General features: G+C 34.5%; 1 protein-coding gene across 1 annotated transcript; it reads left to right on the plus strand.

The window, feature by feature from the left end:
- The first annotated feature begins 1 nt into the window (after nt 1).
- On the plus strand, nt 2-24,347 carry LOC120338702 (lisH domain-containing protein ARMC9-like). The gene is made up of 18 exons (XM_039406615.2): nt 2-194; nt 426-596; nt 1,322-1,379; nt 3,434-3,531; nt 3,963-4,055; nt 8,855-8,980; nt 9,071-9,288; nt 9,770-9,898; nt 10,528-10,703; nt 12,240-12,398; nt 18,271-18,422; nt 19,161-19,291; nt 19,745-19,886; nt 20,265-20,390; nt 20,721-20,906; nt 21,723-21,859; nt 22,657-22,836; nt 23,347-24,347. The coding sequence occupies exons 1-18, from the start codon at nt 18-20 to the stop codon at nt 23,582-23,584; spliced, it is 2,697 nt and encodes an 898-aa protein (XP_039262549.2). The 5' UTR covers nt 2-17; the 3' UTR covers nt 23,585-24,347.
- Nucleotides 24,348-24,518: the final 171 nt, after the last annotated feature.

A 24,518-nucleotide genomic window follows, 5' to 3' on the forward strand; every position in this document is an offset into this window, starting at 1 on the left:
TTTCAATATTCATAGCCATGAACACAGATCTTCCTTTCTTTGAAAATGAAATACATTCTCTACTTCGAGAATATCTGGTTTTCGCCGGAATGGAGAAGACATCATATGCTCTGCAAAATGAATGCAAAGAAAAGGGGAAAACTCTTCCTGCTGGGAATTCTCAACAGGCTGATGGATCAAAACTGGCAGCCCAGGTATGTACTATTGAAATATTCAGAAAGTAAAATAGTCATTGCTCCAGAATTCATACATGCAAATAAGAATCGTTCAGAAGAACTTAAGTATTAATGTAATGAATTGTGCCAGAATTCCATAAATCTGTAAAAAAAGAATATCTATAATAAAGACCAAGTTCTTTGTCTCACTCAGTGATAATTTCTGATATTCATTCGCAATTATTATTAATAAAACATGTTTATTGATAGAATAACATTCTTCTGGAGTTTGATGCTGGTCAATATCAACCTTTTTGGAAACTCTGGGAAGATCATGTGCCGACTGATATCAGAACAAAAGATTATACTTGCCAAAGATTGGAGTTTTATATACAGATTCATTTTGCTGTATATCCAATACGTATATCATCATTAGGGGAGGTGAGGATATGGAATTTGCCAAGTTGAAAGCCTTTTGTTTGTAAGACATTCGAAATGGCAATTTTTCACAAAAGAATAATACGTTCATTGTGCAGAATCATTTAATTTTATTAAGTTCTATGAAGTGAATCATGTATTGTGCTGTAAAATTGACCTTTTCATGATATAGCCTATGATATAAAATGTCAAAAAGGGAAATACTGCGTATAAAAACTAGGGAAACTTTGTGAATGGATAAAATTTAGAACTACTGTACAGAAATTAAAATAATTCTTAAAAAATAAATTGTGTGTTTTGTTTTCTTTGAAAGAACAGAATAGACAAATATCTCTATTCAGAAGTTTGTTTTTGTTTATATAGTGACATCATTAGCATTGTTTGATATCAAATCTTTTTAGTTCGGTCATTGTGCATATGAAATTAGTAAAATATTTAATTTTTCAGACATAAATTTCTTATCATAAATTTTGATTATACTCCTAAAGGGTAAATTGAGAGAAGGGCTATAGTAGCATTACGGTATTTCTGAATTTTGGCCAATCTAAGTACCTGTGATAATTATGACTATATCAACCTTATTATATTTTTCAATATATTTGATGTTTGAGATATCTCTTTCAATTTTTATATACTTCTGATAACCCATTCACATTTTTATCCTTTCTTGATTATGGTATTAAAATTAGACTATATATCAGAATATTTATTTGAATTTTACTTCACAGGCCAACAATCAACTCGATGAGGGAATGACAAAATTTAAAAAATATTTGGAAACAAGTGGTAAGTGTTATAGGGGGTATATTGAGCATATGGGGTTAATTGAGTACAAGGTATAAAAACCTCGCTAACTTTTTTGTATGTTGAGTGAATGGTTTGTACTTTGTAGCAACAATATTTCATATCCTATGCTTCCATTTCATTGCGTATAACTCACTTGTCTACCAATGATAAAATTGTTTTAGATGTTTGTATGTGAAATTTTTTTTGTGCATGAAAAAAATTGTTTTGGAAACTTTCACGTGACACTTTTCTGATAGTATATTTTAAACTTTTTGTGATGCCTTTTAGTACCCTAGTAGAGACTCTTTTTGCCCCAGTAGATAATTTTTGTGTAACTCATTGACTTTTTGTTTTATTGATGTTTGAAAAAATCGAGGTAAATTGAGTCTGTCGGAAATTTACCGTGGGGTAAATGGGGTATATGCATAAATGGCCTCTCCCACTGCTATAACACAGGAATATGAGGTTCTGTGTGACTATTTTTAGCCCTAACACTTTTTTGTAGCCTTTATCATGTCCATCTTTCAATATAGGCTTCAATTTTTAATGAATATGAGTGTAAATTCAAAATGGGCGATTGTAGGATTTTGAGAAAGCAGTTTTTTTCTTGTAACTAAAAAAATAGTAAAAAAGTAAGCTGTGGACAAGCCAAGCACAGAGTCCTACTCCACCAGTGAGCTTAGTGCATTTACAAAGGCTTTAGTTGACGAAATCACATTCACTGTCATCTCCGAAAACATGTGGTAAATGGTAATAATGAAAAAACAGCCGTGCCAGAAAATAAATTCAGGCGAAAACTATATAACGTCAATTGAAAGTATACACCATTATACTGATAGGATAGACTTAAAACGGATATGATTGGTAGAAAAAAGAAAAACAGACAATGGATAGATCATAATAATAGTTCAGAAAAGCAGTAACAGAGTCAGAATTAGATTCGGCTTTATTGACGACGAGACAGAATATGAAGCAGAATTCTCACATAGTACAGCTGATTATAACAGAGGACTAACTATAAGTAGCATATTCTGACATTAATGAAATCAAGACCTTGATTGGCTGGTTGAAATATGGGGAAAGGGAATTCCTTGGCCAAGTTGTCCTCACCGATGTATATAAAATGAACTTTGTATGATACCAGTGTATGAAAGAGCTCAAAGATTTTGTGTTAGATTTAACCCAAAATAGGAACATAAAAAGTATCTCTATCAAGGAAGTTGTTGACCAAGTCAAACCACCCATTTCTAGTCCATAATGAACTTGTATTTAAACTAAAAGCCTATTTGTGGTAAAAAGTTTATGGAAACCATAATCGTGATCTATCATACCAAGTTTAAAGTGATGTCAGATAATTATGTTCCAAGGTTTTTGTAATTACTATTTTTTTAAATAAACTATATGTACCCAAGTTTCTCATGAAGGGGTTTGATTTGGTTCTAGGGGTTTCTTAGATTTCATTTAACTGGTAGATGTCAGTATACTCAATTATCCTCGAAAAATGAGGTAAATTGAGTATCCTGACTTCCAAAAAAAAATTGCATTTTTAGGTGACTTGAATACATTAAATAAGACTCAAACTGTTATGCAAGGAAGTACAGAGTCGGAATGTTACACTGAAACCATAATTTAACGGAGAATCGATTTCACTCAGATTTTATACCGGTTCAAATGTCAAAAACTACTCAAATACCCCCCCCCCCCTATTCTTTTTAATAAACTGTTTTATACAACATATTTATATACTGTTCACTTTGAACAAGGCTCTGCACAAAGTAGCTACTGATATGTAAAATCTACTTTATTTTGGAATGACCGGAATCTTTGTGGTTCGTCATCGCCTACTCAATTAAATTACATCCTAGTTGAGGTGATGGGTATGGGATATTTAACCTACAATACCATCATAGTTAAGTTCGACGCTTCAATCACTACGACACTGCACATACAAACTGTTGTTAGATAATAACATCCTATTTTACATCAGTAGTAAATATGGCAAACCATCTGAATTTTATTTTGAAGCAATATTTTATTATCTTTTTTTTTTACAGGATCCTCACTCAGTCAGACTACAGAATTTCTACCATTCTATGCTCTTCCTTTTGTATCAAACCCAATACAGCATCCTTCATTCAAGGATCTCTTTACGGTATGTTAAATGATATTTTTAGTGTTAATAATCATTGTCATTGTTTCAGTCTACAAAAAACTTTTTTTTAGTGTGATCTGTATTTGTAAACATCAGTCACATAGGCTACAATACAATCCAGATCCACTTAAAATTAGTTTGTTTTGTTGGTAACCAGTAGATCAACTTTTCGTGTCATTTTCCCCAAACATTTGCTCTGAACAAGGCCATTTATGTGCTGCCAGGGATATTGAATGATATGTGAGGATGTTCCACTTTTAGAATAACCAGAATCTTTTGGGTTCGGCATTGCCCACCTAATTTATTTCACTTTGCGTGAAGTGGTGGGCATTGGATTTGAACTCAAGATGTGTAACCTGTGATGTGTACAAATTTTTTTTAAGTAATCTGAAATTTAGCCCAACCCAATTACCCTCGTCTTTTCTATTCAGCCAAACTGGATTCCAGAGCTCCGGGCTAGAGTGGAAAGATTTTTGTCAGCAGCTCTGAATGCTTCTGAACCTCCAATTTTAATAAAACTTGTGGTAAGTGATTTGCATTGTCTCTGGTTTGATAACAATCACGGCTAGACGGTCTAAACCGGTGGTTCCCAAACTTTTTAGAGTCGGGACCCACTATTTATTACCACAGCTTATGGCGACCCTCTTAACTTCAATTCAGGGGCGGACACTTTCCATAATTTTGGGAGGGCGAACTTGGTTTGCCTACCGAAAAACACTGCGCCGTGTATCGTCACGTAACAATAACCTGTCGATGTCATTCTCTAAGTATTAGAATGTCATTTTGCTACTCATATATTGAGTACCGAGGCTGCTTTGCTTGGACACAGGACTTGCGCGTCACTGAACCAATTTCTTGAATTCCGCGAGAATTAGCCCACGGCTCTTGCTAACAACAGAAAATAACAAATTTGAGGAGTCGTATTAGGTTATTGTTTCAATTCCTAGTTCTGCATAAAGCGCACTAGCGCTGTTTCGTAAAATTAGAAATGCAAAACAAGGTAACAAGCTATTGTGCGAATTTTTTTCCTAAATTTTACCAAGGAATTATCATTTGACTAGTAGAATTGCCATTATTGCCGATTCATTAAATCATCATTTGAACTCGAAATAACATTCAGAATTCACGCAATGACTTTGCAGGGCTTTATTTATAATTTAATACGAAAATAAACATGCACAAGTTCAGGCGCGCAGCCAGGATTTAAAAAAAAAAGGTGGGGGGGAGGGTCAAAGTCGAAACTTCCCATTGCCGTCTGCAACAAGCATCACGATTACGTGCTCGTTAAAAGAGCCGCCTATTTAATAAGCGTATAATGATTTTTCTGTCGCATTCAATCCATGACATCCACGAGATTCTAAATTGTCCTTATATATTAATTTAATTGTGTGCAACGTAACTCGCGGTTGCGACTTCTTACGTCAAAATAAAAATATTACTAAACTAAAGTACCACGGCGATATGTGGACATAAAAATATGAGATTAGCTGCCAGATGTATTTAATTTTGATACATATTTTTGCACTCTTCAGAACTCGTTATCGCCGTTACAAAAATCTCTATATCTGATACAAAATCCCATATAGTACAATTTTACTTCAACAAGTATACAAGTAAATCACAAATACAAATTCACCGCCTCGAAATCCACGCGGAACAGTCGCCGCGATTATGCCACTTGTTAAAAGAGCCGACTTTTTCAACGAAAAATGATTTTTCGCTTGTGCAAAGTAATCAATCAAAGACCGATATGGGCATATTCAAAATGTCTTAATTCATTAATTTAATTGTCTTCAATTTAAACTGCGGTTGAGTCAACAAAACAAGAGCCACTCTAAAACACCACGGCAATCCGCGGACATAAAAATGTGTGGTAAACTGCCCGTTTATATATTGTTTTGATCCGTATTTTTGCTATTGCGAATTCGATAAATTTGAGATGTTCTTGTAACACTGGCTCCGCTCACGCAATGTTGTCACTCCGATTATTTTTAAAGATATAACTTTTTGAAAAATCCGTAAATTTTCTGTCAATTCTCACGTAGTAAAGGATATTTCAGTACAATAAATATACATAAATAAATACAACAATTTATCGAATATACTTTAATTATCTTATATATCATCACAAACCAGGAAAAAGTCGCATTCTCAGCTTTGTTTAATGTTAACACTAAAATTTTCGACGTCAATTTAAAAGTAATTGGTAAAAAGGCAAATCCCGCTCACAATTGACCGTGTTTCGATTTTAGTGACGAAATGTTTTTAAAGGTCAAGCAAACATAATTTGTGCCGTAGGCACACGAAATTTTGCGATTTTCGATGCCTAGAAAAGCGTTTTTAGACTGTCGCGGGCCTCAACAAAACTTATATTGTTTACAGTTTTATTTTTAGTACTGGTATTTTATATTGCCGCTTTTCAACTTATGGATACTTATGGAATTCTCGCGTAACTCGCGGTTGCTTCTTCTTACGTCAAAATTAAAACATTAGTTCTCTGAAATGCCACGGCATCGGTGGACATAAAAATATGAGATAAACGGTGTATTTAATTTTAATACGTATTTTTGGAATCTTGCCAACTCGTTATCGCCGTTAGAAAAATCTCAATAACTGATATAAAATCCCGAAAAGTACAATTTTATTTCGTACAATGAAAATGCGTATGAAATATATGTTAAATCAAAAATACATATTCATCGCCGCGATTACGCCACTTGTTAAAAGAGCCGACGTTTACAACGAAAAATGCTTTTTCTGTTGTGCAAAGTAATCAATTCGTGACCGATAAGGGCATATTTAAAATGTCTTGCTTCATTAATTTAATTGTCTTCAATTTAACCAGCGTTTGCGTCCACAAAACAAAACAATTTTTTACAATTCACAATTTTAAAATACCTCTGCCATTTGCCGACATAAAAATAAAAATTTGTGGTAACTGCCCGTCGCCTATCATATATTGTTTTGATCCGTATTTTTTCTATTTTGCAAATTCGACAAATTTGAGATGTGCTTGTAACATTGACTCCGTTCAATCGCAATGCTGACACTCCGATTATTTTTAAAGATAAAACCTCCTGAAAAATCCGTAAATCTGCTGTAAATTCTCATGGAGTAAAATTTATTTCAGTACAATAAAAATTGATGGATATACTTATCTTATCTTATATATCATCACAAACCGGGGAAAAATCGCGTTTTCGACCTTGTTTAATGATAACACGAAAATTTTCTACGACAATTTTAAAGTCATGGATAAAAGGCAAATCCCACCCACAATTAACCGTGTTTCGATTTTAGTGACGGTATGTTCCGAAACGGCGACCAAACATAATGTGCGCCATAGGCACACGAAATTTTGCGATTTTGCGACTAGAAAAGCGTTTTTAGACTGTTGCGGAACTCAACAAAACTTATATTGTTTACGGTTTTATTTTCAGTATTTTATAATGCCGCTTTTCAATCAAATTTAGATCGCGGTTTTACTCCTTCTTTTGTCTTTAGAACCTCGCCACCGATGAACGTATAATAACTCACGAATTCACAACTCCGTGCAAAGTACAAAAATAAAATAATTATCTTGTTTATCGTGGCACAAATTTATGATTTAGAAAGAATAAAAACCGACGAAAGGGCGTTTACGGCCCAAATAACACGCTGATGAAAACATGGGCGATTTTAGCAGAAGGCAATTGGCAGAAGGCACGCTTTTTCAGTTTTCACATTTCCGTGCGGGTACAAAAATAAAATAGTTATCATCGTTCCCGCGGCACAAATTTGTGATTTAAAGAGAATAAACACCAATGGGGCGTTCACGGAATAAATAACATACCGCGTTGATGAAAACGAACGGCGATTTTAGCAGAAGGCAATTGCACGTGTTATCGGCAACTTTTTCACTTTTCGGAAAATTCAAAAGGGGGGGTTTCGACCCCGAACCCCCCCCCCCTGGCTGCGCCACGGGGTGGGGGGTATCTTATTTAGATAGTTTCTGTGGTCTGGAAAGTCGAATAGGCGTTTCGACATAGTAAATGCTTTGATCTTTGCCCGCAAATTATGCTGGGCCTTCTACGAAATCCATAACGTGAAAAGATACGTTCAGCGGTGAAAATTGTTTATAACAACTTTAGATCTATTTAATTTTTTAGCGATAATTATTAATTGCTGTAATGAAATACAGTTTGCCTCTTTCACTTCTCTCGCAAGTGCCAACAATAACACTATTGAAAGATTTTGACAATGAGAAAACCATATTAAATTGTACAAAAAAGAATTAGTTGTGCAAAACCGGGGTCCTTCGAAGGCGCTCTGGTCCACATTATTGTAAAAAAACACTTATAATATCGGTAACCATTAACCGTTTAATTGCGCTTGACTATCGCACTTTTCGGAAATGATAATTTTGTAAGGCAGAAACAATATGTATTAAAATTTTTGCGAAATTATTGGGGGGGGGGGGGGAGCGGCCGCCCCCCAAGGGTGTCCGCCCCTAATTTAATTTTCTTTTGTTTTTTTATGACAGAACACAGCAATGGCTAATCATCGCAAAACTACCGTGTTTCCTCGAAAATAAGACCTGGCCTGAAAATAAGATAATAATTTGAATTTACTAAATCATTTTAATTAAACCCTACCCCTAAAATAAATTTCAAAATGTGTGGGAGAGGAAGGGTTCATTGGCCTGAGGTAAGGTGAAGATCACACCACTATTCAAGATTGTGTGATATCACAATTATGATATTTGTCACTTGATTTTTGTATAGGAAATACAAATAAAAACAATGGATGTCGGTTTTTTTATATAGTGTTTAGTAAAAAATCTTGTGATTTTCTACAATGTAATTTTATTTTTTATATATGAACGCAAAAGACCTCTTCCTAAAATAAACATAGTGTTATTCTTCAAAAAAAAATAAATCTAAATCCGGTCTAAATTTCGGGGAAACAGGGTAAGAAAGGCTATACAGTGTACAAAACTGCTATGCGAAAAAAGCCACAATAGATCGTAAAAAGGAAACTTTCACAGATTAGAATTTAAATTCAAATTAATTTCTTTTGTTTTTTTTTAAGATTTACGTATTCGAGTCGCCACCGATCCTAATAACCAGTATAATTAATCGAAGCTTACTACGTCTTTTCACAGGACACTAAGATTCCTTTTGCGACCCACCAGTGGGTCGCGACCCATAGTTTGGGAACCGCTGGTCTAGACTCTAGATTACCCCATAAAAATTGTCAAATTACCCTTTTGGGGGAACCACTGCGCTAGACCATAACACTGCCTCTACTTTCTGAATGCTTGAATTTTATTAATTTTAACAAGAAAAACAAAGAAAGGCTCTTATTAGATGAAGATGTTTCTTCGCAAGCGAACACACAATTACAGCAGCAACTTGTACAAGCGGAAAGGAGATGTGGAGTTTACATGAAGAGATTTAATAAGTTACAGGTAAAGCCTATCACCAACTTGTTGAATGCCTATCACCAACATTCTTGACTCTCATATTTTATCATTCAATTTCAAATTAATTTCATGCAGTCAGACTATCACATACTCATAAGCATCACAGCAGAATTGGTAGATTCACTCGAGCAGACAGTTCATGGGAGAATGGTAACAGTGGAATATCTACAGAGCGTTTGTGCCAGACTTTTCAACAGCAAAGTTGTTGGAAATTCAGCAAATATAGCAAGCATGGATTTTACACGGCCTGGCACTGCTTCTTCGCTCCTGAGAGCTTCAATTGCTCCTGATAAGTAAGTAATTTTTTGTCGCTTGTTATCATTGTATATCACTTTATGACAGTGTTTGACAACCATTTTCTTTAAATTCCTTATTTCGCCTATTTTAGGAATCGTCATTACTTCTTGACTATGATTAGCCAGTGTTATGCGCTATCGCACTCCTGCTTATGTTCAGTTTATGATGTATTTATAAATAAGTACCAAAGTATTGAAGTACTATATAATAATAATAATACTAAAGCAAATGCAATACGAAATCGGCCACAGAGCTGAAAATTTCTCTCTAAGGCGGAATTCCTCCCCGTTGGGAAACCATGGCTTTATGAGAAAAGAATGTTTTGCCAGTAATTTTTACTTCATCCTGCTTACACTTTTCAATAAACATCTTGACCACAGTTTAGAGTTAAAAATGAGTTTTTTGCAAAATATCAAAGTTAGTAATAAGTACATATTAATTACTTGGTCCAAGATTTATTTTTTGTTTCAATTATAGTATCCATGAAGCTGAAGATGTGGCACTGCTTCCTTCTTTGGATTATACAAAATTGAAGAGAGATTTCATGTCTGGCCCAATCAGAACAAAGGCATTGCTTTTACAGGCTTTGAGATGGAGACTGACTAGGTGAGTTTATCTTTGCTGGTTTTGCAAATTATTTGTAATGATTTGGCCTACGAGAACATGAGTTAGCATACTATTGAATATAGTAAAGCTGAAATACACGTAATGGTTACAATAGCGGACCTCAAGTATTCATGGCCCTCTTCATGTTCTGAATGTGGAAGCTGAGATTGTCTGCCGAGTTTGTGTGGGCTTCCCCTTCCCTGCTCTCTGATTAAACACATATGAAAATTGTTGCATGGTGCCTAAAGAGGCGGAATCGAATTGGACCCTTCGGTATATGAATCCTCTGGATTCTGTATTCTAAATTGCCCATCCCTGGTTATGATAATCAGAGAACTTCATCAAATCAATGCATATATGAAATATGATAATGTAGAAATATTAAGATGGACATTGTTTGGATTGATTTAAATACCGGTAGTAGATGTTGGACTATTTTTATTTTAGGCTATTTTTGTTCTGATTTTAAAGTCACCCTGTCAATAGCTATCAATTACAATTTTATTCTTGAAATTTATAGGTTTCTAAATCTAATAAAACTAATATTTTTCATGGTAGCAATGCAGTGTTATTCATTGTCAACTTTATGTGATATCATTTAAACTAATTTTTGTGTTCTGATTCCACAGGTCTTTGTCTGGGGAACAGCGTGAAACAGTAGTTGATGCTTTCATCGCTAACGATTTATTTGGATGTAGATCCCAAACTAATGGATATTCTTTGATTAATTTATTGAAATCTCCTGATTCAGTTGTTCGACAATACACGGCTAGATTGTACAATGCGATCACTTCTTTGCAAAAAGGTGAGGCATTTAGTAGGGTACTCCCGTAGTATGTGTACGTTGTATGGAATTTGGTTCAACTTCAAGTTATCAATCCTATATCTAGCAGGGGATTATATTATATCAGCAGTCAACTAGACATGTTATTAAGCTATTGGGATATGATTTGGATGTTTGTCCTATCCTATCCACTGGTTTTGAGTCTGAGATTTCTAATGTGCATTACTCATTTGACTCAAACTTCAAATACTATTGCTTTGAATAACGATTGTGACTTACCGTATTTATTCAATTATAACGCGCACTCGTGTATAACGCGCACCTTTAAATTTTGAATGAAAATTGGTATAAAATTCTTTTTTTTTATTTTTTCTCTACTAACTACTGGTAAGCACATAAGGTAACAACTCACAGCATGAACAAAAATTTATTAAAAGCACACAGTAATTCAAAACTCTTCAAAATCGGATTCAGTCTCTGATTCACCAAACAACTGTTCGATTTCTGTTTGGGTTATGTTTAAATCAGTGTCCCAATCGGCGGGAACATCACTTTCAACCTCTTCTTCTGACCCTGATTTTGAATCCCACAACAAGTCGTCTTCTGTACCATCCATACTATTGCTAATGCCCGTCTTTAAAAAACTTAACTTCTAAATCTTGAGGCAACTTTTGTGCAATTTTTGTTTTCTGGCGTAGTGCAAGTCCATGCCTTCTCATAAACTTTTGTGCCCAACCATTAGATGCTTTAAAGGTTGAATCTTTGCAAATCTTTTGTGCACGGAGTCTAATATGGAGCGAAGTGACGATGTACCCACTAGATCTTTGATCAACTATCCAATCATAAAGCTCCTTCTCCAACTCTGGGTACCGGGCTTGTCTCCCTCGCCGCGCTTTCTTTGTTTTGTTCATATCTTTTAGAACAACTTTCTGCTTTCTCCAATCTCTGACATTTGTCTCTGGTACATTGAATTCTCTAGAAGCTTTTCTATTTCCATGAGTTTCCGCATAATCAACAACCTCCAGTTTGAATGCAGCCCTATATGCAGAACGTTTTTGTCTTGCCATAATAGATAATGGGTAATATATAATGGGTATCTACAGTACAGTACGATAATGGCAAATAAATATTCTCAACGCAGCGGGAATGTCAAACGCATGCTGAGCTGTCGCATGTGCGTGTGCTTGCACGAAATCGTCCTGCATTGGAATGTGCATGCGCGAGCGCACGCACGTTTCAGATGTTTAAAACCACATTTTCAATACCGCATTTCTCAGACCTCGTGTATAACGCGCAGCATTGATTTTTGCCTAAAATTCAGTTCAAAATTTTGCGCGTTATAATCGAATAAATACGGTAATATATGACCAATATTATTCAGAATGGCACAACAGAGAGCCTGTGCTCATCAATTGTTACACTTTTTTCTTTGATTAATTGATAACTTGTAGAATGGTCATAAAATCAGGTGATAATTATAATATAGACTTTAAATATAATTTTCTATTATTTCTGATTACAGTATAATCATAAAATATGTTCTTCATACTTTTACAGGAAGATCTTATCTCTGCAGTTTTCCGATGGGCGTTCGACAACTTCTTTCAGTATTAACAAGGTTAGATGATGAAACTGATAGATTATGTAAGGAACATTTACTTGGTTGTCTGCAGAAGCTGAGTTTGAGACGGTCATTACAGACTGTTATGATCGAAGGTATTTGCTGTATTTTAAATATAAGAGTTAAACAGTTTTAAAGCTGGATGTATAATCAATTCCAAACAGTGTCAAATTATCCGAGTGTATGGGGCAAACTACTGCTCACACGTCTCATGTGGCCCATAACATAAGTTTGTATGGCAAGCAAGAGCCTTAAGCTAATTTGAAATTTGTGTTAGATTAGATTTATGACACCAAGCTGCAATGAGTGAGGGTAATTTCCAACCAATCAAGAACAAAAGGAGTTTTGTTACCTACAAACATTACATTTTTCGAAAGAATGAAAGAGAAGTTTCATTAGAGAGAGAGATTTTATTACCACAGGGCACAGACAATGTCAACACTATAATACATTTGAAGCAACATGGAATAAAATATAATTTAACAATAAATAATTGGTAGATCATTATTTGTGAGGGTCAGTATGCAAGACCAGTTAGGCCACCGAGGCTCCTTGCCCATGCTGTATATCAGTGTTCACTATTAGCGCACTTTTTTGCGAAAATTGCGAAGCACTTTCGCAACTTTTTTTAGGGACTGCGAAATAGCACTTTTTTCCGATTTTGAAGAGAAATAGCACTTTTTTCCGATTTTGAATGGAATAAAAATTCAAAGTTAACAAATATTTTCGAGTATTAAGTTGACAAATAAGTAACATACTAGTACTTTTGTAACTCAATTCTGCATAATATGATATTATCATAACGATATTTACCGGAATTCTAACCTATGAGATGCAGACATATGAGATAAAGCTTTTGCATTAACGGCAAAATTCTTGTTTATAATATGATTATTATACAAGCACACCAATTCTGCTTCTCCCGCAAAGATGTTGGAATACTACGCACTACGCAGTGCGTTTCTTTGAACAAGAGTGGTCATGTGACTATCAATGATATAGATGAATTCAAAATGACTATAAAAGTGTTAGTAAAGTGTTATAGTCACTTTGAATGAATTGTGACCAAAGTGCACGATTTTCAAATCAGACGAAACTTTTAGCAGCATGTCACAGATTTACAAAATCACCAAATTCACAAAATACCATTAAGTGCCATTTTATTGTAATCACAATGTTGAAAGCACGTGGCATTTTCCGGAATTTTGCGATATTTACACAACTATTTTTCATTGATATGCGAGTACGGGTGGGCAAAATTCAATAATTTTTTGAATCAAATATTTTTAATGAGTACCATATAACAAATATTTTTGGAACGTCGGTGGAAACATTAAAAAATCGGCAACAAAGCCTTTTTACTAGTTAATTCCGTTGTAATCGCTAATTGTTCTTGTCACCGATCGTTTTGGCGGCGGTATCCAGGTTTTGGTAATCTATATTCCCGCCCTCTCTTTTTTACAAATATGAATTCTTGCGGGTCGGCTGACATCGAAGTTTTATATTTCGGGTTTACCCGTTCGTTCACATCGGCAACAGCTGTTGAATACATTGAGGACTCAAATTAACATTTGCGTTGGCTTTAATATTACCTATCAAGATTTATAAAGTTACCGTCCCAATTTTATGCGAATGGTAATATTATTGTCGATACCATGATGCAGATATTTATTAAGACGATAATTAACTTTCTCATGTATTTCTATGGTGATAAACTTTGCAAATCTGAAATTGTGCCAATCCTGAATGTTGATTTAAAATAGTGATTGAATAATTCTGCAATAAAGGCATTTCTGCGTGGTCATAAGACGAGATGACGTTAATGAACAGCACTTCTTTTACAGGATATTTTACGTATGCGACTTAATGCTAAAAAGATTGGGCTCGAGTGCTTTTTTTTCGAGTGCTCGAGTGCCTAATAGAGGTCAGTCGCTAATTGTAACTAATTCCCTCAAGTTTCAACGTGTTTTCAACAAAACAATACCCCGGCGATAATTATAGCTAAAATGTTACCGAGCAATTCACAATTTTATTTATGGAATTTGCAAATTCACCAGTTTCTTGACGATTTTGATAATGTCACGCCCTAATTATTAGTGCAAAAAATACTCCCCTTCTTCCGCGGCAGTTTGACGGGTTCTTTGTTCCATTCTTCAGAAAGTTCTGACACAGGGGATATAGAATACTGAATCCGGAGGGTTGAATGAATCCCTGTCCACTTACTGGTGATTTTCCGTTTTGGAATGCGTGAAACATTCTCTATTTTAAATTAAATGACGTTTCGCGGGCTAGAGTTCTCCCCGAAAATGATGTGTACCAGACGTTATTTAGACGATAGATAAAACATTAGATTAATACTTTTCGTGACGCCTCGTTTACGAAAATACAAAGTTATATCGCTAAAAATGCGTTTTGATACATTTGGAATGAAACATTATTTACGATTAATTCAGATCATATTTTACTCTTCATGACACCCGGTATCCGAAAATACAGTTGTATCGCGAAAAATGTGTTTTGTTACATTTAAAATAAAACATTTTTGCGATTAATTTAGATCATATTTTACTTTTCACGACACCCGTTTCCGAAAATACAAGGTTATATCGCGAAAATGTGTTTTGTTACATTTAAAATAAAACATTTTTGCGATTAATTTAGATCATATTTTACTTTTCAGGACACCCGTTTTCGAAAATACAAGGTTATATCGCAAAATGTGTTTTGTTACATTTAAAATAAAACATTTTTGCGATTAATTTAGATCAAATTTTACCTTTCACGGCAACCCGTTTCCGAAAATACAAAGTTATATCACAAAAAAATGCGTTTTGTTACATTTATTTTGCATTCCCAATAAAATACATATTTTCCCTAATTAAAGCCGTCGATGAATCTGTTCCTGTCGTTCAAGCTCGACACACGTTTGGACGAGTGTGGGGCGGTTTTTTGGTCGACGATAAATTAAAAAGTTGCCACACGTTATTTGTATAACGATAATAACTGAAAATTAAGATTTTATAATAGAAGTGAATTTGTCTCAAGATGGTATTTTACGATTCTTGCCCACAGAAAATAAACACGCTGACAGGCTTGGTTATAATTGATATTCGTTTAATTTATAATAATAATAATAGTACTTACCAAAGTACTTACCGGGGAAGTTTAATACACACAATCTGTTAAGGGCGTCGTAACTCCCGTTTATTAAATATAATTTTTTTTACATTCTGCTTAAAAAAGCAACGTCGTTTTGCAGTCATCTAACGTAACTCTCGCGACCAAATCTTTTTTGTTTTGTATGGCATCGTCTTGGCGACGAATTTATTGCCGACTGAATTTTAATTGTGTTTTAGGATAAGTTATTTTCTGTTTGTTGGTTTCTAAACTTTACAAACTTGGGTAGCAATTACTATTAATGTGAGATTTGTGCATATGAACGATTGAATATCGCGACTGGATGTCTGATATCTGAGAATGCGTACTTCTCTTTCAACATTAATTTTCAGGATATCAGCGTTCATGTGGTCGAATAAAAATTATTTATCTAATGGATTGGTATTTCGAGACACTCTCAAAATTATTTGGGATCCACTATTATATCATTCGTTTATTTTTTATATTCATGTTTTTTTTCAAGAATCCCCCTTGTTATATTTCGTGTACCTTCGCAAAAGAAAACTCCTTGGTGTCATCGTTCCTATTAGTGTAATTAAAATATATGGAAAGTGGCGTTGTGATGCGAATATTTGATGACCAAGGCATGTCGACATTTAAAAATTACTTGTCTTTGGGTAAGCTCTGAGATAGTCTAATATAAATGTAAATGAGAAATTAGGTCACGCTAGCTCATGAAACCAGGATTTTCAAAGTGATCTTGTGTAATATTTCGGAGAAAAAAGTTTGAAAGGAAAGTAGGTCAACCTATCTCCTAAAACAGGAGAGTATCCTGCGTAATATTTCGGAGGGAACGTAGGTTGCCCAATCTTTTAAAACAGCGGGTGGCGACTTTCAAAGTGGTTCAAAATCACAAATTAATAATTATCAGATTAGGTTTAGGGATAAATCGAAAAGTTGAATTTCCAGCGCACCTAAGCCTAATTAGTTGATTGCTATTTATATTTTTTTTGGGGGGGGGGGGAAATATTTTGCACGGGATTTGTACAAATGATCCACCCTGTAACTAATATGGTTTCCAGCCTGCGTGTATCAATCGCTGTCTGTTAGATGGAAGGATTAACAAATGTGAAAGCCTTTGCTGTTCACGCGAGTAAGCAACTGACACCCTGACACCGTGATACATTGCATGAAAGTTTTGTCCGCGGCAGGTGTATGATCCACCCTGTAACTAATATGGTTTCCAGCCTGCGTGTATCAATCGCTGTCTGTTAGATGGAAGGATTAACAAATGTGAAAGCCTTTGCTGTTCACGCGAGTAAGCAACTGACACCGTGATACATTGCATGAAAGTTTTGTCTGCGGCAGGTGTTAGCAGATGTCCTTTCGTTGCCGATGAATTCGCTTGTTTTAATTAAACATGAATTCGCTTAAAGGGAACTAGGTTAACGGAAAGGCTTCTCTTTAATTCATAATATTAACCCGGAGGAGCACTTTTTCGAGTATCTATGCCGTTTTAAATGGGTTATATGAAAGGCTAGGGCACCTAACTTGTTAAAATCGGCAAAAGCACTTTCGCACTTTTTTTTTCGACTGCGAAGCACTTTCGCACTCATAATTCGCTTAGAGTTAACACTGCTGTATATAAGAAATCAATCAATATTTTATTTATGTATGACGGATAAAAACATATGAAGAAATAAAATATATATGTGTGAGTCAGCAATTTAATATATTAAAGTTAAAGATGCATGTAGTGATATTAATAGGTCATGTGGGGTTTGGAGTCCCAACAGGTCCATAGAATCAGAACAATTATCAACAGCTTAGATTAGTTTTTACAATTATTCATGAATTATAATAAATAGTTTTTGTATTAAATATTCATTGGATTGGGCTCAAATACACAAAGAAAATAATGTGGCAATCGGATTATCACAGATTCAACAATAAATAAAAGATAGGAAGTATCATTAGCAATGACTTTTGTTAAGGTGAACTATGATAAAGTACAGAGTAATGGTTTGTGTCAAAAAAGAGAAAACATTTGAGTATACTTCTACAAAAATTGAAAGAGCCCAATGATCTTCAATATACAGTTTTCATGTGAAACAGATAAATTTATAGTATTAAAGCACAGTGTTTAGCTAAACTTAGGATTTTTAATCAAGATAATTATTAAATCGAGAGACAAATTTGAGTATTTAAGTAAGAAAACTTTTTCAGATCCTTATTGAAAACATGCACTGAACTTTCTTTGGTTTTAGGCAGAGCATCATAGACTTCTGCAGGTCGCTGCTTTCTACTGAAATTTTTCCATGCATGAAGAAATTTGATTTGAAAATGTTTTCTATTTCTTTTTCTGACGTATATTAGTGTAGGAAATAAGAATGCACGAAAGTCGGCAATAAGTATAGATGCTCTTTGACAGATGTTGATTTTCAGCCCTTAATGAGAATCTCAGCGAGCAATATGACTCCTGATTAGAAAAAAATTGAAGCGTTTTCCTCGCTGTTGTGAATTTAAAAGTTAAATGTGCCTACATTGATTTATTTGACTGATAATGATAACTGATGTATTTTAATTTTGTAACGAATTCATTAGAACGCTATCAATGCGTTCCACAACATCACAGCACTCTACTAACTTCTGCGGCCATGATGCGACCTGCAAGTCTAAACAATTGCCCAGCAGTCTTTTTCTGAAGCGACAAAATTTGTATTTAACGTTGTCACATTTCAGAGTATTGTTAAATAATAAATAAAATTAGGACAATTAGAAAATTACCCCAAAGAATCATATACCTTGGAAATAGTTATACTTTTATTATATAATCTGTGTTTTTCACAGGTGACTTGATAGCGTGGTTAGTTACAACATTATCGGGATTCGAAACATTGTCAGACTATATGTTGGAATATGCAATTGCACTGTTGATGAATTTATGTCTCAGATCAAGTGGGAAGCGAAAATGTGGTGATTTAGCTGAGGATGTTTTAAGGGTTAGAAATCTTGTTTCTTACGAATACCGTATATAAAAATTTCATTTGAATGAAGCTTCAAGTTATTCGGATGATATAATATTGTTTTAATTACAGTAAATTCATAATCTGTAACTCGTAAAATTTGCCAAACAACATGTCGAATTGCACTAAATTATCATGTATTTATGTTCCGGTCACTGATGAATTACCATGCTTGAAATGTCTAGTAATCAGTGCAAATAGAATCGATAATGTTTTTCATATAAAATATGGTTTTTTGAATGTTGTTGAATTAGTTGATAATTGAAAAAGTTCCTATAGAATGCTCGCTGGTTTTGATCTTAATTAGGTTTTTTTCTTGTTAGTAAACAAATCTTGCTTGTTGCTCTAGACTAGAATATTTAATTTAAATCGGATATTTTGCGATTCAAGCTGGCCAAATAGGTCATCTTACTAGATTAATACTAAAGTTGGGTAAAATTTACTTCCTATGGGTCAAATCACTCTTAAATTTTTAGTTATCTTATTGAAGATCAACTCCTAAGCAGCTATGACTATTATTCGTCTTCGTTTTTCCACAATTTTAGTTAATTTTAAAAACGACAAATTTGGTTAATGTAGCGTAAAACAGTGTTATTACCACCTCTATGCCAAAAGTACATATTTCAGTATTTCTTCTTTGTTGGGCTTCATACTTTATTGTAAAATTGTTTTAGACTCTTTTTTTATTATTTGTTTTGTATTTTTTGGAAACAGGTTCTTAGTAAATTACTAGCTCATGAAAATTCTGAAATTCGTCCATATGTCAATGGGGCTCTCTACAGTGTGCTGAGTAATCCTGTCGTTCGATATGTTGCACAAGATATGGGACTGGAAGATGTCTTGAGGTTGTTAATCATAAAATATAAACATTCTGTACATACCGGTAATTAGTTATAATAAGGAACAAATAGTTTTTTAATTTGTTGGTCTCTTTCTCATTTCATTGGGGCTATCAAAATTTGCTTTTTTTTTATTTTAAATTTTTTGAATGTTATGAGAAGTGAAGGCTTTTTATATAACTCTTATCTGCGCCCTTCGCTTCGAAGCTTTCTAGAAGCATCCACTAATATTTAGCAATATGTAAGCAGGTACTATTTTGGAAAGGTCTGATATTTTTCTGATTTTCCATTGCCTACCCAATTTATTATACCCTGAATTAGGTGAGACTGTGAGAGGCATAGGATTTGGACTCAAGATATGTATCCTGTGATGTTTTAACTTAATGTTTTTTGTGGAATCTCATGAAGTTTTCTTATAAGAGTTTCCACTTTTACATTTACAATTTTACATTCTCATAGAGATCTGATGGAAGGAGAGCAAGCTGAATTCAAAAGACAATTAGAATTTATAATCAGACAATTGAATGCAGGAGGTGATTCTCATAATGACAATAACCCTGATAATGATTCGGATGACGATAATGATGAAGATGATGATGAGGTAGCTAGTTGCTTAACAATGCAATTGTTTAGGCTTAATCCTTTGATAAAGTTACAGTATACCAATGCTGCATTAGTTTTTGCTTCATCTTGAAGTAAAAATTCCAATGAAATATGGAAATACAGGGTGACCTAGAAACAGACCCCATAAATTTCCTAATTAAGTAATTTTATTCAAAACTTGAGGTTATGTTTTGATATTTTTGGACTCAAAAGTTTCAGTAATCTAGGACGTTTATCACAAAAGTTACGTTCTCTCTAGAATATGTTACAAATGAGCTGGATTCTGTTTTTGGGGTTCCCTGTATAATGTCATTACAGACACTCCCTATGACAGACAGATGTAATATATTTACATACCCTTATCTATATTTAACAGGACCAAGATGCCATGGAAGCTGATTTGGACAAGGATGAAGTTTTGCAATTAAGACCTAGAGAATTGTCGGGGGAAAAATTTCTATGTTCAGAATATCTGGGAATTATGACCAACTCTCAACCAGCAGTAAGTAGCAGTTTTGATATAAAAAAATTAATGCGGGCGGAGCGATGCCCTAGCGGTTAAAGCGTTAGACGTGATGATGTTGGCAACGTAAATTACAAGTAATTCTCAATTTGAATCCCATGCCCTCATCTCACCCAAAGTATAATAAATTGAGTAGGCAGTGCTAAACTGGGAACATGTTCGATCCTTCTAAATGATAGTAGCTCCGTCGGTATGTATATTTAGATATCTGTGGATGTTTGTATAAGGTTTTGTTTGGAGTGAAAGGCTTGAATAAGTTTTGTATGCAAAAAAATTCTATCAATTCTATTCATTTTCTGTTTATTTCAGAATTTCTTGAACCCAGCTATTCGATCAGTGGCTATGGATGGAGGAATTCCGCAGCGACCTTTGACTCCCAGTCATCATCGAACTACTGGAGGTGGAGGGGATACATCACAACTTCACAGTGGTAGTATGGATGTAATTGAAGAACGTATCGAAAACATGAGCTTGTCCATGTCATATCCTAGCACTGTGAGTTCATTGATAGGCTTGTACGTAATTTACGGATTTACGGAATTATTTTGAGTTACGGAAGCGAAGTTACGAATTACGTAAAGTCGTAATTATTGGTCGAGCGCTTTCGCGATTGAAACGAGCTTACTTCAAAGCAGTCAATTTCGTCGATTGTAAAAAATTGAAAGTTTAAGTAGAAGAAGTTAGAGTTCCGGTATTCGCAGCCGTTTTTCTCTCTCTTGTTACGCAGATGGGGAAGGCATAACGCGTCATTTACTAACCTATTATCAACTTATCTAGCATGGCCAATGTACATATTAACCGTAGATAAGGGATAGAATTGTGTTGAGTCCGATGAATATCACTCCTTGATATTTGTCTTTAACCTATGTCGCCGGCGTGTAGTACTGCCGGGAATATGAAAACCAAACTTCGATGTCCCATTCGGAATAGGAGTGGATTAAATTTGTTGTTATGATAGGTTTAAATGTGTGAAAAAAATATCGCAATTACGGGGTCATTACGTAATCGATTTGGCCTATTCATTGATGTATATATTTATAGACTGTTTGCGTTTGACCATATTGTTTTTAGGCAAATGAATTTAAGTAGACAGCATCGAGGAAATGTTTTAGTAGCCAACCATCACTAACTTTTTATCAACTCGTACTCATAATCCTTCAGCCGATGTGCCAACGTCTAAGGCCATTTATGGTGAATTGTCTTTCAATAGTTTGCAAATTTGCTTTAGGCAAAATTGTATCTAAATGTAACATTCTTCTTGTACTCTCAACATTGAAAGTAAAAGCGTTATTGTTTTTTAATTTACGTCAGCTGGTTTCTGCAAGTGAAACAATGAAAGATTCTAGACCACCTACCAGTGCCGGATCACGACCGGGCACAGGAACAAAATCTTCTTTGTCTCAAAATAGACTTAAAAGTTCTGGCAAGCATACTGGTGATGGAAGCAGGTATGTACTAAAATCTAAAATGTGAGGAACACTTCCTTTAATGCTTTGTCACATTTTGGCGTTATTCGTTTCTCCTAAATGCCTCGACTATTAGTGTGCTTAGCTGTCCGCGAATAACTTTTTTGAAACTGCCAGTGATTACAGTGTCCACTGTATGTAGTTTCTTGACTCTGTGTTTGGTTTTTGATTATTTCAAGCCTGGGGTTCACAATAGACTTGTCCCATAAGGTTTTTGTGTGGAATTTTCCGACATCTCTCATCCATAGAATCATAATCTCAGCTTGTTGCAGTGGACAAGAAGTTGTGTTGTAATATGCTAGTGGCCAGCATCCCAATGTTAGAAGATGTCATTCTGGAGTGGTTGCAGGACTCATAATGTAACTAATAAAAGCTTCAAAATTAAAATCTGGCTCTCAGACATTGTGATATATACACGATGAATCTTTCTCGTAACTTGGTAATTTGTGCCATGATGAATGAGCCACATATAATTTTTATTACGGTATATTCAATTTAAGAGTCCAGCTGCACACTAACACAAATGTATTTCTGTAACGTTTTGTCCAAGTCAGACGAAACGTTACAGAAATACATTTGTGTTAGTGTGCAGCTGGACTCTTAAATTGAATATAATAGTCATGTTTATTCCAGCTACAGCACCCTTGCAGTATACCCATACAGATCAACTAGCACAAAGGCATAGAGGAAAGATAGGGAGGTGGCCTCGCGCAACCCAACTTAAAGTATAAAGTGCAATTTAGTTAACTTCGAATCATGTTGTTGCATTTCTCTCTCAGGCCCACAAGTACATCATCTGTACGATCTGGGGGTTCTCGAAGCATAAGAAAGCTACCTGGTGATAAGGACAGCAGTAAAATTTTGGCAGAAAGAACTGGTGTCATCAGGAATGTGGCTCCTCCTATCAATCAGGATTTACCACAGCCATCAGTAGTAATGATGGATACAGATCCTGAAGGGTGAGGAACCTGATAGTGATTTATTTTAATTACCTTGTGTATTTAAATAGTAATCTAAATACATAATATTTTGAATGTTTAAATTGAACAGAGATGAGTTGAGTTTTTTTAGTGGGCTATATTATGATAATAGGTTGAAATCTCATGACCACTCTGGTAACCTAACATGGTTTTGATAATTAGGATGTGATGAGCCTCAAAAGTTATTATTATTTTTTCAAAGTCTGTAGCTTGTGCTTCTAGAAGGTTCATGCACGAAGATTGTGTTTAGAATGAGGGTATGGTAGATTTTGCAAATATTTAGCTGTGCTACCTTTATGCCACCATTTAAGTTTATAATTAGAGTATTCGTATAGTAATGTGTTTCGCCAAAATATAGAATATGCAATTCAGCATTGTGTGTTGTTCCCAATCTCATTTTTATTCTTAGAGCGCTAACTTTGTCTTTACGCTATCATTACTCCTTTTTAGAAATCCAGTATACATAATGACATATCAATATCCATTTAGAATCAAAGAATATACTACTGTCTTCAGTAGTCGACCCCGTATCTTGCGTACCCCAGATGTTTCCAACCTTACCCCACGTGGAGCTCCACCACCCTTGAATCCAACCTATTCTTACACCGAACCTCGTTCAAGACCAAGCTCATCTTCATCATGGCGAGGCTCCAAAGGAAGTTCAGGGAATACCAATGTGAACTCACACATGTCTGATATGTCGTCATCAAGCAGAAGACAAAAATAGATCAGAATTTATATATTTGATCTGGGTAGAATCTTTTCATGCAATTCTCTGCATTTCAATTGATCTTACCTCGTTAAGTTTAACATGAATCATGATTTCACTGCAAAAATAGGATATAGTAATGGAAAAATTATAATCTCGATTATCTGATTTCATAGAAATGGATTAATAACTTAGGAGGTAAATTCTTTATATTTATTTTACTAATTCCATCCTGCAACAGTATTGACCCATAAAAACTATTTCCAAAAATTACACATACCGTAATATATTGTGTCTTGTATTTGTGCCTTTTAGTTTGTTTTATTTTGTTCTTGAGCTTATGTAGTTTATAAGTGTGAAGTTTTTATCAGCACTAGCTTTTTTTTAAATCTTTTTGAAAAGTGGCATTGTGAAAGTGTGCATATTTTTTTGTGTTTGTAATCTACCACTGTTATATACATATATGTTTTTTACATAAGCTGGAATTCATATAAAATGGTAGCTAGCTACCGTTATCTACTTGTTTCATTGTGAAACTCTTTTGCTTATTGTATTTGACTTTCCATTATTTCTGAACCAAAATATATATTCTACTGAAGATTTTTGAACAATTCTAGATCTATATTTTTGTACCGTTTGTTATAAGTATAAGTTGAGTGCTCGTTTTTTCTATAGAACTGTTTTGTTAACACTTTTGTTAAAAGTAATCTCTTCTGATATCCACAGTTATACATAATTCTGTATATGAAATCTTGCATGCAAAATATGTTCCTTACATATAGTTGTTTGAAAATGTATGGTATGCTTCTATGGCATGGGTGGGCAACCGGGCGATGCTTCACTGAATTATAGTAACAAAAAAGCTGTTTTGGCGATTATATTCTTTACGTAACAGAATTTATTGTGAGACAGGTATAGACTAAATTATTATATAATTCACAATCACTCGTTT

This window comes from Styela clava, chromosome 9, assembly GCF_964204865.1.
Source record: "Styela clava chromosome 9, kaStyClav1.hap1.2, whole genome shotgun sequence".
NCBI lineage: Eukaryota > Metazoa > Chordata > Ascidiacea > Stolidobranchia > Styelidae > Styela > Styela clava.